Genomic DNA, 13,003 nt, shown 5'->3' with positions numbered 1-13,003 from the left:
GTATGGGTGAACTCCTGGCTGCATGGAAATCTAGTGGGTATTTTACCATTGACTTTAGTGAGGCTAGAGGAGTTCTCCGTCTTCTAGAACAACTGTACTTTTATTTGATGGTGACTTTTTCTTACAATGTATTTAAAAACCTTTTCTCCTGTTCTGAATTTACTGCTGATGAAAAGGTCACAGAAAAGAGGAGGGAAGTTGTTAATCCACAAACCAGCACTGATGAGAATGGTGCAGGCTTCCCCACATTCTGGCTGTTAATTTATCTGTTTCTCTTCTCCTCTTGTATATCACGCTCACCACCACAGTCCCCGAGCACTTGCCTCAGCACTGACTTGGAAGGACCACACCCAAGGAGAAGACAAAGTGTCCAAACATCATTCAGCTTGGACTTTCTATTGAGACTTCCCATGAGCATTGCCAATCCAAGTTAATCTGGGTGGTGAAGCAGGGTTTAGAGACACATGGCCAGTGGTAACTAGAATGAGACCCCCATATTCTTTTCAACAAGGTCATCAAACCATCAGAAGATGGTATATAATTCAGGAGTCACTAGCAATTCAACCTGGCAACATTGAGGTGAAAGGTTCCGTGTTTCTTCCCCCTTTCCTCCATGACATTTCCTCTGCATTTTTAAAACAGGTAAAACATTTGGGGTGTTTACAATATCCAAATTAAATCATATCAATCATGCTTCATAGGAGCATTGCATATACATTCCATGTGCAGCGAGAGGCAGTGCGTCAAAGAACGGTGTGAAAGACACAAACAATAACACAATGGTAACTGTGAGCTGTGGCACGGTTGGTCATTGTTGTTCAGCTCCTCATCAGGTTTGCATTGGGATGAGACTGCCCAGAGACAGGGCACAGAGAGGGAAGAGGAAAGATCCTAGGAGAGATTCTGGGGAGATCCTCATGGAGAATGAGTGTGGTGAGCCACCCACCAAAAGAGATGCAGGAGAAACAGCCAGAGTGGTAGGAGGGGAACCAAGACAGGATCACAAAACCCAAGGCAGGCCACCATTGCAGAAAAGGGAGTCTGATTTACAGATTCGAAGGCAGAAAAGAGGTCCAAGAAGATGCAGCTGGAGTAAAAGACATATGAGATCTGGCCAGGAGGACACTGGAGACTCTGGTGAGAGCAGATTCAGGAGAGTGGAAAGGGCAGAGCCAGACCAGCAAAGATCCAAGGTGTAGCCAGGGCAGAGAGTCAAGAATGCAGATCAGCATGTTTAATGAGTATAGAGATGAAAGGTGAAGGGAAATGGGGCAGAAGTCTGCATGATAGGAAGGGGTCAAGGTTGCCTTTTTCGAGCCTAGGAAACACCAGAACATGCCTGGATTGTGCAGGGAATAAACCAGAAAAGATAGAGGGGTTAAGGTGAGGTGGGAGAGAGGAGGCAAAAGAGGAGAAGTGACAGGAAAAAGGAGGAAAGTGGTTTCAAGGGGAGAAGATAACAAGAGGGGCGGGGAGCAGAGAAAGAAGGTTATGGCAGTTCTTATCTCTTCATGTTTCACTCTTTAGTTTATAATAAGTAGAAGATTGGAGCAGGCTCATTTGGGATCCAGACACATACAGATTAAAAGCATTAGGAAGACCGAAGATAAAGATTTTTCTGCTTTTCTTTCTCCACTGGTATCTTTTCAATGGAGTAAAAATAAAACGAACCTGAATGAGACCAGGAGAGTCTATTCCCCTGCAGAGTTCATTATTCTACAATGCCACACTTGCTACTCACTCTCTGCTTCAACAGAAAGGGTTATTTTTCACTCGCTGCATTACCAGGCTCCCTCTCCTTTCCTGCCACCTTTTCCCCCCATGCCAGCTGTTTTGCTCTATGATTGTAATTTACCAGGGTGGTTCTGGGAGCACAATGTTATCAAAATGTATATGAACAACTTACCTGGGCCATAGACAATAAATCCCTGGCATTGCTCATTTATGTACCATCACAAACTGGCACATCAGGCATGTGATAAAATACTGCCATGCACTTTTCACTTACCATGCAAATTTCTGTTGCCACCAGATAGCAGAGTCTATTGAACCATTTCACATAGGCCTCTAGGTTACTAGTCTTTTTCTGCTCATTGAAACAAGGGTGAAAAAAGAAAAGCACTGAATGTCATAAACAAGATACTCATGTAAAATATAGGTAAGATATATGCTATACAAAGTTGCCACTGTTTGGCCACAAATCTCTCTCACACACCCACGTGCACACCTTGGTTTGTGCATGAAGGATGAAGTTAAGAAAGTGAGTTTATAGATTGGTAGTGGCAGATGCGCAGGATTAAAACGAGTTGCTTTATACAAATCCAATCAATCTACAGAGAACAGTCTTGTTTTGCCTACAACAAATGCTACCCAGTTTATGTTGATCCTTGTTCACTAGAATATTAACTGCCATGGTATCGCAGTATGTAAAGAACTGTATTAGTCTAAACAAGCAAAACATTCCAGAACATATACAGTTTGTTCCTTTAATTTCACCACTTCCCATAGCTCAGAAAATGCAATTGCCCACAGCTTTTTTCCTGGACAAGAAGACTCTCCAACTCAGTTAATAAAAACAAGAGCGAGCAAAAGAAATGACAAAAACAACAAGGAGTCTGTGGCACCTTAGAGACTAATAGATTGATTAGGACATACGCTTTGGTGGGTAAAACCCACTTCATCAGATGAATTGGAGTGGAGTTTACAGAGGCATGGGTACTTGTGTAAATGAAGCTAATCAAGACAGAGTGGAAGAGGTTCATTCATAGCAGTTGATGTGGGAATGTGGATATCAAGAGTGGGGAAATTGTCTTTGTAATGAGTTAACCAGTTAAGATCTTTATTCAGTTCTAAGTTGGTAATACTGAATTTAAAAATGAATTTGCAAAAGAAAAGACAGTTAGGTTCACCTCTGCTTGGAAAATAATGGTTTCTTTCCTTCTCTTATTCCCTTGCCTGTTTGGAATGTCTTCTCAGCCGACCTGATTCTATTTTGTAAGTTGCCTTGAAACAGGTCATTTGATCCAAGGGAAGTTTACTCAGCAAAAGTTATTAGCTATAGTGTCTATTTTTCAGAGTACAGTCTCTTTAGGATTAGCAAAATGCAGGACAATGTAGCACTATAAAGACTAACAAGATGGTTTATTAGATGATGAGCTTTCGTGGGCCAGACCCACTTCCTCAGATCAAATAGTGGAAGAAAGTAGTCACAACCATATATACCAAAGGATACAATTAAAAAAAATGAACAAATATGAAAAGGACAAATCACATTGCAGAACAGGAGGAGGGTTGTGGGGGGGGGGGGGGGGAGGAAGGAAGGTAAGTGTCTGTGAATTGATATTAGAGGTAGGGAGAGTGGGATGTTTGTGAGTTAATGGTATTAGAGGTGATAATTGGGGAAACTGTCTTGGTAATGGGTGAGATAGTTTTATAAGTGCTACATTGTCCTGCATTTTGCTTCAACTACCCCAGACTAACACGGCTACATTTCTATCACTATTCTTTAGGATTAGGGACAGATCCTTAGCCAATGTAAACTGTCCTACTTCTGCTGACTTCAATGCGTCTGTTGTCTTCAGTGGAGCTAAAACAGTTTATACCAGATCATAGAATCATAGAATAATAGGACTGGAAGGGACCTCAAGAGGTCATCGAGTCCAGCCCCCCGCCCTCAAGGCAGGACCAAGCTCAGATGAGGATCTGTTCCTGGAATTTTGAAAACTGAAGTCCCCTTAGAAAATCCAACTGTAATCAAGTTTGGGAATTTCCCTTTTAGGACTCACTCGTCTCTGTATCAGTGATTTCCAAAGTACGGGTTGCAACTGGGTCGTGGAATGCCAGGTACAGGATCACTTTGCTGTAGGGTGTCCAGGTGCAGTAGGGGTTGCTAAGGCAGGCTTCCTGCCTGTCCTGGCACTATGGACTGCACTGTACCCCAAAAGTGGTGAGCAGTGGGTCCCACTCCTATACGGGGGGAGCATGGGGCTCTATGCACTGTCCTCCCCCTGAGCACTAGCTGATTCCAGGCCAATGGTAGCTGGGGAGGATTATGCCTGTGTGTGAGAGAAGCATGCAGAGCAGCTTGTGCTCCTCTGCCTAGGACTCACATCGGCTACTGGGCTACGTCTACACTGGCCCCTTTTCCGGAAGGGGCATGTAAATTTCACTAGTCGTCGTAGGGAAATCTTACTTTGAAGTAAGAATAAGAGCCTCCGGAAAAGGGCACTTTTTCCGGAGGATCGGGGCCAGTCTAGACGCTCTTTTCCGGCTTTTTTAAAAGCCGGAAAAAAGCGGCGGACATTTTTATTTAAATGCCGCGGGGGATATTTAAATCCCCCGCGGATTTCCCTACGACGACTAGTGAAATTTACATGCCCCTTCCGGAAAAGGGGCCAGTGTAGACGTAGCCCTGGTGTTTCTGAAGTGCCAGCACAGGCAGAAAGGAGCCTTAGAATCCTGTCAGCTGCTCGGCTGACTGTGAGTCTCTGGAGGTACGCCTGTGCCCAACCTGAACCCCCAATCCTTTGCCTCAGCTCTGAGCCCCCTCCTGCACCTCAAGCCCATCATTCCCACCCCACCCCAGAGTCCACACGCTAGTCAAAAGATGGAATTATGTTGGGTCACGGGCATCATGGATTTTCTTCAATTGGGTCGTGAGGAAAAAAAAGTTTGAAACCCACTGCTCGCTCTCTGGTTTATCTGTACATCTGTCAGCGGCCACTAGAGGGTATTGGTGGATACTGAGTTTTTATGTTATTAAAGAGGATCATTTCCCACACCAATGCAGTCTTAAGCAAATATCAGTAAGAAAGTCAACAGACAGTGCTTGTCTATCGGAAGCAAAACGTGACGCATGCAGAGGGCTCTGTGGCAGGCAATGGGACTACTCACGGCACGGAAAGTTGCTCAACTTAGACGTTTGCTCAATGAGTTTTCACAGGAAAAGAGCCTAATAGTGTGGCCCCCAACCTTTTCATGCCCACGATGAAGAATTTAAGGGCAGCCCAAGATCTATCCTGTACATCCCCCGAAGCCCCGCCCTGCTCACTCCATCCCCCCCTTTCTGTCGCTTGCTCTCCCCCACCCGCACTCACTTTTACTGGGCTGGGACAGAAGGTTGGGGTTCAGAAGGTGGTATGGGGTGCAGGAAAGGGTATGGGTTCAGATTCAGCTGGAAGTCAGTGCTGGAGCAGGTGCTTGGGGTCAGAAGGAGGTATGTGTGCTGGCTCTAGGAGGGGGTTAGGGTGGGGGATGAGGTGCGGGCGGGGGATTGGAGTACAGGAGGGGGCATGTGTGCTGGCTCTGAAGGGTGTTGGGTTGCAGAAGGGGATATGGATGCTGGCTCGGGGAGGTGATTGCGCTGCAGGAGGGAGTTTGGATGCAGGAGGGGGTATGCAGGAGGGGGTACAAATGTCTACTTGTGGACAGACATTGGTATCTGCTGATTCGCAGGGCTTGGCTCCCAGGAGATGCTGTGGCCAAAGGAGAGAAGGGAGGTGCTGCTGTGTCTGGGAGCCAGCGCCCCCTGCTGGCAGCTCCTCACAGCCACACGGCTGTACGGCCATCATTTTCTCTGCTCCCCTTCTCCACAAACACTGGGCTACACTGGCCATTCCTGGGGCCAGGGAAGGCAGGGAGCCTGCCATGTGCCGACTGCAACAACTGGGAGAATCCCCAGGATCTACCAGCTGATCGCGATCGACCAGTTGATGACCACTGACCTACTATAATGCCCAAGGCACTTCCAACAGAGAAAATCTTGATCTAGAATTTTGGATCCAAAAGAGTTTAGAAATAGAAATCACTTTCCTGTACTTACATAAGAACATAAAAACGGCCGTACTGGGTCAGACCAAAGGTCCTTCTAGCCCAGGATCCTGTCTGCCGACAGTGGCCAGCACCAAGTGCCCCAGAGAGGGTGGACGGAAGACAATGATCAAGCGATTTGTCTCCTCCCATCTCTCTCCAGCCTCTGACAAACAGAGGCCAAGGACACCATTTTATCCCCTGGCTAATAGCCTTTTATGGACCTAACCTCCATGAAATTATCTAGCTTCTCTTTAAACTCTATTATAGTCCTAGCCTTCACAGCCTCCTCTGGCAAGGAGTTCCACAGGTTGACTACATGCTGTGTGAAGAAGAACTTTCTTTTATTAGTTTTAAACCTGCTCCCCATTAATTTCATTTGGTGTCCTCTAGTTCTTCTATTTAGGGAACTAATAAATAACTTTTCTTTATTGGCCAGGGACTTTATACTTTATACTTCAGGGACTTTCTTTGCAGGGCGGACATTTCTATTTGTTTTAAAAATGGAATATAAATACCAAGGAATAAAAGAAATGAAGTAATCTATCAAAGGTGCCTCCAGAGTAAACAACAACAAGAGACATACAACACCACATACTTTTAAAAAACAGTTTACATTCATTCCTTTTTTTATTCTTATTCCTTGTGGCTATTCTTAACCCACATTAACAAATCTCTTCGGGCCCTTCTGAAAACTGGGCCTTTTGTGGAGAAACCCCATGGACAGTCTCACTTTTGGAACTCAAGTGCAATATGGAGCAGCGTAGGAAGCAAATGGAAATGCTTGTGTAAAACTCATTTTTTCAAAACTTTAAGATTCATACAAATGCTTTCATTCATTCAAAAAAGAAAACAAAAAACCCAAACCCAGCTTTTGGTTTGGACGAAGGCTTCCTCCTTCAAAGCTTACCACACAAGACAGCTTTGTGCCAGATTGGTCAGAAATTTACCAAACTTAAAGTTTTCAGTAGAAGTTTTTCTTTCTCTAAGTTTTATAAATAACAGTATTTAGCACTTCTAGAATCTCTTCTAGCTGCAGATCTCGAAGTACTTAATATATATGAAGCCTCACAAAGCCCTGTGAGATAGATGCATTACATACTACCGTTAATTAGCAGATCATGTAACAGAAGTGGAGAAAGGTTTAAGGGGTCAAACCAAAGCTCCCTTAATGGAGCATCTCCAAACAGGGCTCTATAATCTGCTTTGCTCTCACTCCATGAAAGAGAGGGAGGGGCAGGACACAGTGCACAGGGCACTGCCAGGTCCTACACAACTGGTCCAACATAGAGCAGTCTTTAGGCTGCTCTCAATTTCTCCGAGGGTCTCAGATCAATCCAGGATCAAGTGGAGCAAAGGGGCTTAGACCCACCTTTCCTACCCCCATCTCTTTTCTTCAGGCATGCAGAGTGTAAACTCAGCATTGCGTAGGTTTGAGCCCAAAATGTGTTAGTTTCACGTTTTGTGCAAAATTTTTCAGTCAGTTGTCACCTCATTCACTAGTCCCTTACCCAGTAAGGGTATGTCTACACTACAGCACTAATTCGAACTAACTTAGTTCAAATTAGTTAATTCAAACTAAGCTAATTCGAACTAACGCGTCTAGAACTAAAAACTAGTTCGAATTAGCGTTTTGCTAATTCGAACTAGCATGTCCACATTAAGTGGACCCTGAACCGGGGTTAAGGATGGCCGGAAGCAGTGCCGGCAGGGCATCAGAGGAGGACTTAGAGCGTGGAGATGCTGTCTCAGGCTAGCCGAGGGCTGCGCTTAAAGGGACCCGACCCCCACCCCGGACAGACAGTTCTCAGGGCTGCCCTGCTTGCAAAGCAGTCCTGGCTTGGATTGCCCGGAGTACCTACACTGGGCACATCACAGCACTTGGCCTTCAGACCGGCTGCACTTGCCGCAGGCTGCCATCTGGGGAGAGGGGGTAATTGGGGGGCTGCAGGAGAGCTTCCACCCCCAGAAGCCCGCAGAGCCAGCCCAGTCCTCCCCATCGGGGGCGCGTACCCCATTTCTCCCTCACCTCCTTCCACTTACCCTTCCCTAGCCCCTTTTCTTGATGTACAAAATAAAGGACAATTGTGTTCAAAAATGGAATCTGTCTTTATTGAACAAAACTTGGGGAGACTGGGAAAAGGAGCTGGGAGAGGGGAAGAGAGAGGCTGGGAAAGGGGAGGGCAACTACAATGATCAGGGGTCTGGAACAGGTCCCATATGAAGAGAGGCTAAAGAGACTGGGACTTTTCAGCTTAGAAAAGAGGAGACGGAGGGGGGACAGGATAGAGGTCTCTAAAAGCAGGAGTGGGGTGGAGAGGGTGCATCCAGAAAAGTTCTTCATGAGTTCCCATAAAGAAGGACTAGAGGACACCAAAGGAAAGGAATGGGTAGCAGGCTTCAAACTAGTAACAGAAAGTTGTTCTTCACAAAGCAAAGAGTCAACCTGTGGAACTCCTTGCTGCAGGAGGCTGTGAAGGCTAGAACTAGAACAGAGTTTAAAGAGACGTGAGATCAAGTCATGGAGGTTGGGTCCATGGAGTGCTATTAGCCAGGGGGTAGGAGTGGTGTCCCTGCCCAAGGTTTGTGGAAGGCTGGAGAGGGATTGCACGAGACAAATGGCTTGGTCACTGTTTTCGGTTCATCCCCTCCAAGGTCCCTAGGGTTGGCCGCTGTCGGCAGACAGGCTACTGGGCTAGATGGACCTTTGGTCTGACCTAGGACGGCCATTGTAAGCTCAGGGCTCAGGGTCGGGGGTCTCAGTGGACCCCCTTGATTTTCATGCACACCTGCTCCTGGGTGGCCAGGCTGGCAGCTCTCCTGCCCTAGACGGCCACTTTCCTGTGCCTAGTGTGGAGATCGTGGACAAGGTCCACGATGTCCGCACTAGTCCAGGTGGGTGCCCGCCTCTTGCGGTCCCGGGCAAGCTCCCGGGAGCCGCCAGCCTGGTCCCGGGAAGAGGGGGAGGGCTGGGGGGCATCGGGTGGCTGGCTCGAGCCGTGCCAGGTGCAGGGTCTGCTGGCTGGGTGCTGGCAGGCTTGCAACTGGCACGGGCACCGTAGCCAGCCCGTGCCCCTTTAAAGGGTCCGGGGCCGGGAGGGGAGCAAACCCCACAGAAGTTAGTGGGAAGAGTCTCAATGATTTCAGTGGGCTCTGGATCAGGACCTAAGGTACCATGCCATTTCCTACTGTCCTTTGGGATCCTGTGGGCTCCAAGCTGTGATGTGGAGGAGGAGAGGAGGAAGGGGAGGAGAAGAAGAAGAAGAATAGGAGGAGGAAATGAAGGAGGAGGAAGGGGAGAAGAAGAAGGAAAAGGAGGAGGAAGTGGAGGAGAAGAAGGATGAAGACGAGGAGATGAAGAAGAAGAAAAGGAGGAGGAAGTGAAGGAGGACACTGATTACACTCACTTGTAACAGACCCATTCATTAACATGATGTCTGGCCACATTCTACAAGAGATATGAGGAGACACAGCTAGTGGACCGACCACCACGGGGCTGCATATCTTGTGGTTTCTGAAGGTGGCCAATCTAAGACTCGGACATATTTCAAACAGGGGGGAATTTCAAAGGCAATGACCCACCAATAAGAATCTTGACCATGAACTCCCTCCTCACTGCATCAATAGACTATGGGTTTGTCTACACTACTATTTAAGTTGATATAAGTTATATCGCTCAGAGGTGTCAAAAAGCCACCCCCCCCCCCGAGCGATATAAGTTACACTGACTTAAAGTGGAGTCCACACCACACTCATCAAGGATGTAGCCTGGCTCTGAAGACAAGTCCTAAGTGAGTGCTCGGCCTGTAATGTGGCCCTAACCCACACATTCCCCAATCATTGTTAGTTTTACCCATCTCCCTCAAATGAGTTTATCTAGAACAAACCAAACAATTGCAGGAGAGAGATTTTCCATGGTGATACAACTTACCTTTGTGCTGTCCAATGAGTCTTTGTGTACAAACGCCTGCACAAATTCTTCAGGCCCAATGTGACTCAGCCTTTCCTTTTGGGAGATGGAGAAAAAGAGAGAGAGAGAGAGAGAGAGAGAGAGAGAACACCCAGAATCTCTTATTATTGGCTTTGCAAGACTTTAGCGTGACTATCCACGTTTTGGCCTCAGGTTGAAATGGGGCTTTAATGAAGTGCTAGGCAGCCAACTTGTTCCCCACTTCAACTTTCATAAAAACAATCAATGTTACTGCAACAGAACCAGGGAGTGATAATCAGGGGAGAATAAAAACATCTTACTAGTTGCAGCCAACAGAATAGAACTAGCTTGTGGCGATGATAACCACACAGAAGACCTATCAGTGGCACTCACAACAGAGGGCTCGTGGGCTAGTGGAGAAGGCACTGGGTTGGCAATCAGCAGACCTGGGTGCTGTTCCTGCCTTATCTGCTGGGTAATAAGCTAAATAGGGTCACAGAGCATGTTGCTTTGGCTCTGCCTATTACTGCTGTTGCTAAAGGGGACCAGAGATAAGCTGTTCCCCTTGCAAACATCCTGGAGAGCATCATTTCAGTGTTGTAAGTAATCTATAATTGACACCTGCTTGCACATAGGATACTAGTTAGGTCCCCTCTCCCCCGCTCCCCACCCTTCTCCCCACACCCCCGAGTCAGGCCCCTCCTGGCACAAACTCAAAGGGAGCAGGAAGTAATGTTTCCTGAAAGGTTTGCTTGGCATAAGCTCTCCACACCTGGGCTACATCTACACTGCAGGCTTTTTTGCGCAAGAAGTTTTTGCAGAAGAGATCTTCCGCAAAAAGTTCTTGTGCGCGAGAGCGTCCACACTGCCATGGACACTCTTGTGCAAGAAAGCTCTGATGGCCATTCTGCGAATGGCCATCAGAGCACCTGTGCTTTTTCTGATAGAGGTTTCTTGGGGAAGAAACCCCATCCCCCGTTCACACACGCTTTTTTGCACAAGAGTTCTTGCACTAAAAGGCTTATTCCTCGTAGAAAGAGGAATAACTCTTGTGCAAAAAGCCCTCTCTTCTGACAATCTACTGTACTTTTTCTTGCACAAAAACGCGCTTGTAGTATGGACACTCCACGAGTTTTTGCACAAAACCGGCTGTTTTTGTGCAAAAACTCTTCAGTGTAAACAGAGCATCAGTCGAAATGAGACATTTTGGAAAACAATGATCATGGGCACTGGTGAGCTCTGCTGCTCGACAGCTAATAAAGCTTTCTCCTTCTATGCCAGAGAGAGCTACTGTTTCCTCTAGGACTCAATGTCTGTCAATACATTTCAGGTGGATTTAGAAACTATGAAGTGAGAGGTGATATTTCACAGGGATTGCATCACACTTCATTATACCATGGCTGGCTGCTACCCGAGCCTGTTTCTTAATGAACGGAGCCCTATGGGCCAAGTTCTGAGCTTGGCTTCATTCATGTGACTCTCTTTGACTTACACATGTCCAAGGTCACACGCTCGCCAATATACAGAAGTAGGATAGAACATTAGTTCTATCAGCTACCTCTTGGTATTAGCAAAAGGGGAGAGTGTCATGGTGGCCTAATGGATAAAGTGCCAGATTAGGTCTCCAGTGACCTTGGTTTTATTCCCAGCTCTTGTGTGACCTTGGATAAGTCACTTTTGCTGTGCCTCAGTTTCCCCATCTGTAAAATGGAGACAATGGTACTGACCCTCCTTTAGAAAGCTCTCTGAGATCCATTGATTGAAAAACTTCCTAAAAGAGTGCGGCATCCAGGCTGGAACAGAACGGCCCGTGTCATGAACTTGGCGTCAAGCTTTACATGGTTAAACAAACAACTTAAAATCTGGCTGTTGGTGCCTTTAATTATCAAACAAACATACAAAAGGTAACGGCTTAGTTGCAGTGTGTTTTGTAAAGACACTGATCTGGCCACTGGAGTGTGGACGAGTACGTAGGCACCTTGCTCCTATCTCAGCCTCAGGTAGCACTACCCTTCAAAGAAAATAGGCAAGCCTTCTTAACTGGCCTGCTAGCTCCTGATTGGTCACGGTCTCTCTTGGACCTTCTAGGTCTCTGGAAGACTAAATCTTTTTGGTAACCTGGACTGAGCAGAGGTGTATCGGTGTACAGACACCTCCAGCAGGGGGCAGAGTCGCTCTGGTAGGCCCTTCCATAAAAAGCCAGCTATTATTATTCCATTGGGTTACTCTATAATATATTATGGGTGTCATTTTCAAATTTCAAGGAGGCATTAATTAGGCACCGAAGAATCACTGACTTTCATTTGGAGTTCAGCTCCTGACTCCCTCAGGCATTTTTGAAATAGTAATAACTAATTACTGAGGGATAGGGGGGATAAACTGATCATTAATGGCACCTTATGAACCTAGGCTCAATCTTGAAATCCTCCCTCAAGCAACTGCAAAGTCAATGTGCATTTTGCCCTGCATAAAGACTTCAGGGCTGGGCCTATTAGCAGATTCCATGGCATTTCTCTTTGCTCCTCATACGGAAATGCAAGAGGATGGTGTTGCTCAGATTGCTGAAGAATAAATCACCATCCTAATGAATTGCAGAGTAATTAATACAGCTAGCGTAAGAACGCAGGAACAGATAGAGTGGAACTCTGTTTACAGTGAAGCGGAACGAAAACTGCGGATTGTTTCAATGCATTATAATTTGTGCACCACAGCCCAATTACTGGGGAGCCCATCTTAGAGTCAAGTTGTTCGTGGGGGAGGGAGGAGAGAATCCTGCCACGCAAAAGCCTTCTGCAGCTTCAGAAAGCTAAGAGGGCCAAGTCACATATCCACATAGTTGGTGGATCCTATAGATCGGGGTGGGCAATAACCAGACTTAGTTTGCCAGGGTTATTTATCTGCCCATTTGTAGGCATGGTCACTCGCAGCTATTGGCTGCGATTGCTGTTCCCAGCCACTGGGAACTGCAGGAAGTGGCATGGGCTGGACTTCCACTTCCTGTAGCTCCCATTGGCTGAGAACGATGAGCCGCGGCCAATGGGAGCTGTAAGCAGCCATACCTGTGGATGCGCAGGTAAATAAAGCATCTAGCGGTCCCCTAGGGACTAACCCTGGTGAACTGTGTCCGGCTCATGGGCCGCTTATTGCCCACCCCTGCAATAGATGGATCCTATAATTCATGGGTGTCCGAGAGAGACCTCTTTGAGGAGAGGAATATGGCCAACTACGGGATTATTAAGCTTTCTAGTTCCATAATATTCTCTC

General features: G+C 46.7%; 1 protein-coding gene across 1 annotated transcript in view; it reads right to left on the bottom strand.

The window, feature by feature from the left end:
- RASGEF1C (RasGEF domain family member 1C) overlaps positions 1-13,003 on the bottom strand; it is a 128,876-nt gene that overhangs the window by 24,254 nt on the left and 91,619 nt on the right. Inside the window, exons 6-7 of the mRNA XM_075900487.2 lie at positions 9,740-9,814; positions 2,009-2,086 (exon numbers count right to left, since the gene is read on the bottom strand). Coding sequence (XP_075756602.2) covers positions 2,009-2,086; positions 9,740-9,814 — 153 coding nt within the window. The remainder of the gene's footprint in view (positions 1-2,008; positions 2,087-9,739; positions 9,815-13,003) is intronic.

Source organism: Pelodiscus sinensis, chromosome 16 (assembly GCF_052426305.1).
Source record: "Pelodiscus sinensis isolate ZL-2025 chromosome 16, ASM5242630v1, whole genome shotgun sequence".
In the NCBI taxonomy this organism is placed as follows: domain Eukaryota; kingdom Metazoa; phylum Chordata; order Testudines; family Trionychidae; genus Pelodiscus; species Pelodiscus sinensis.
Note: the sequence above shows the minus strand (reverse complement) of the source record. Positions and strands in the feature narration are given on the sequence as shown.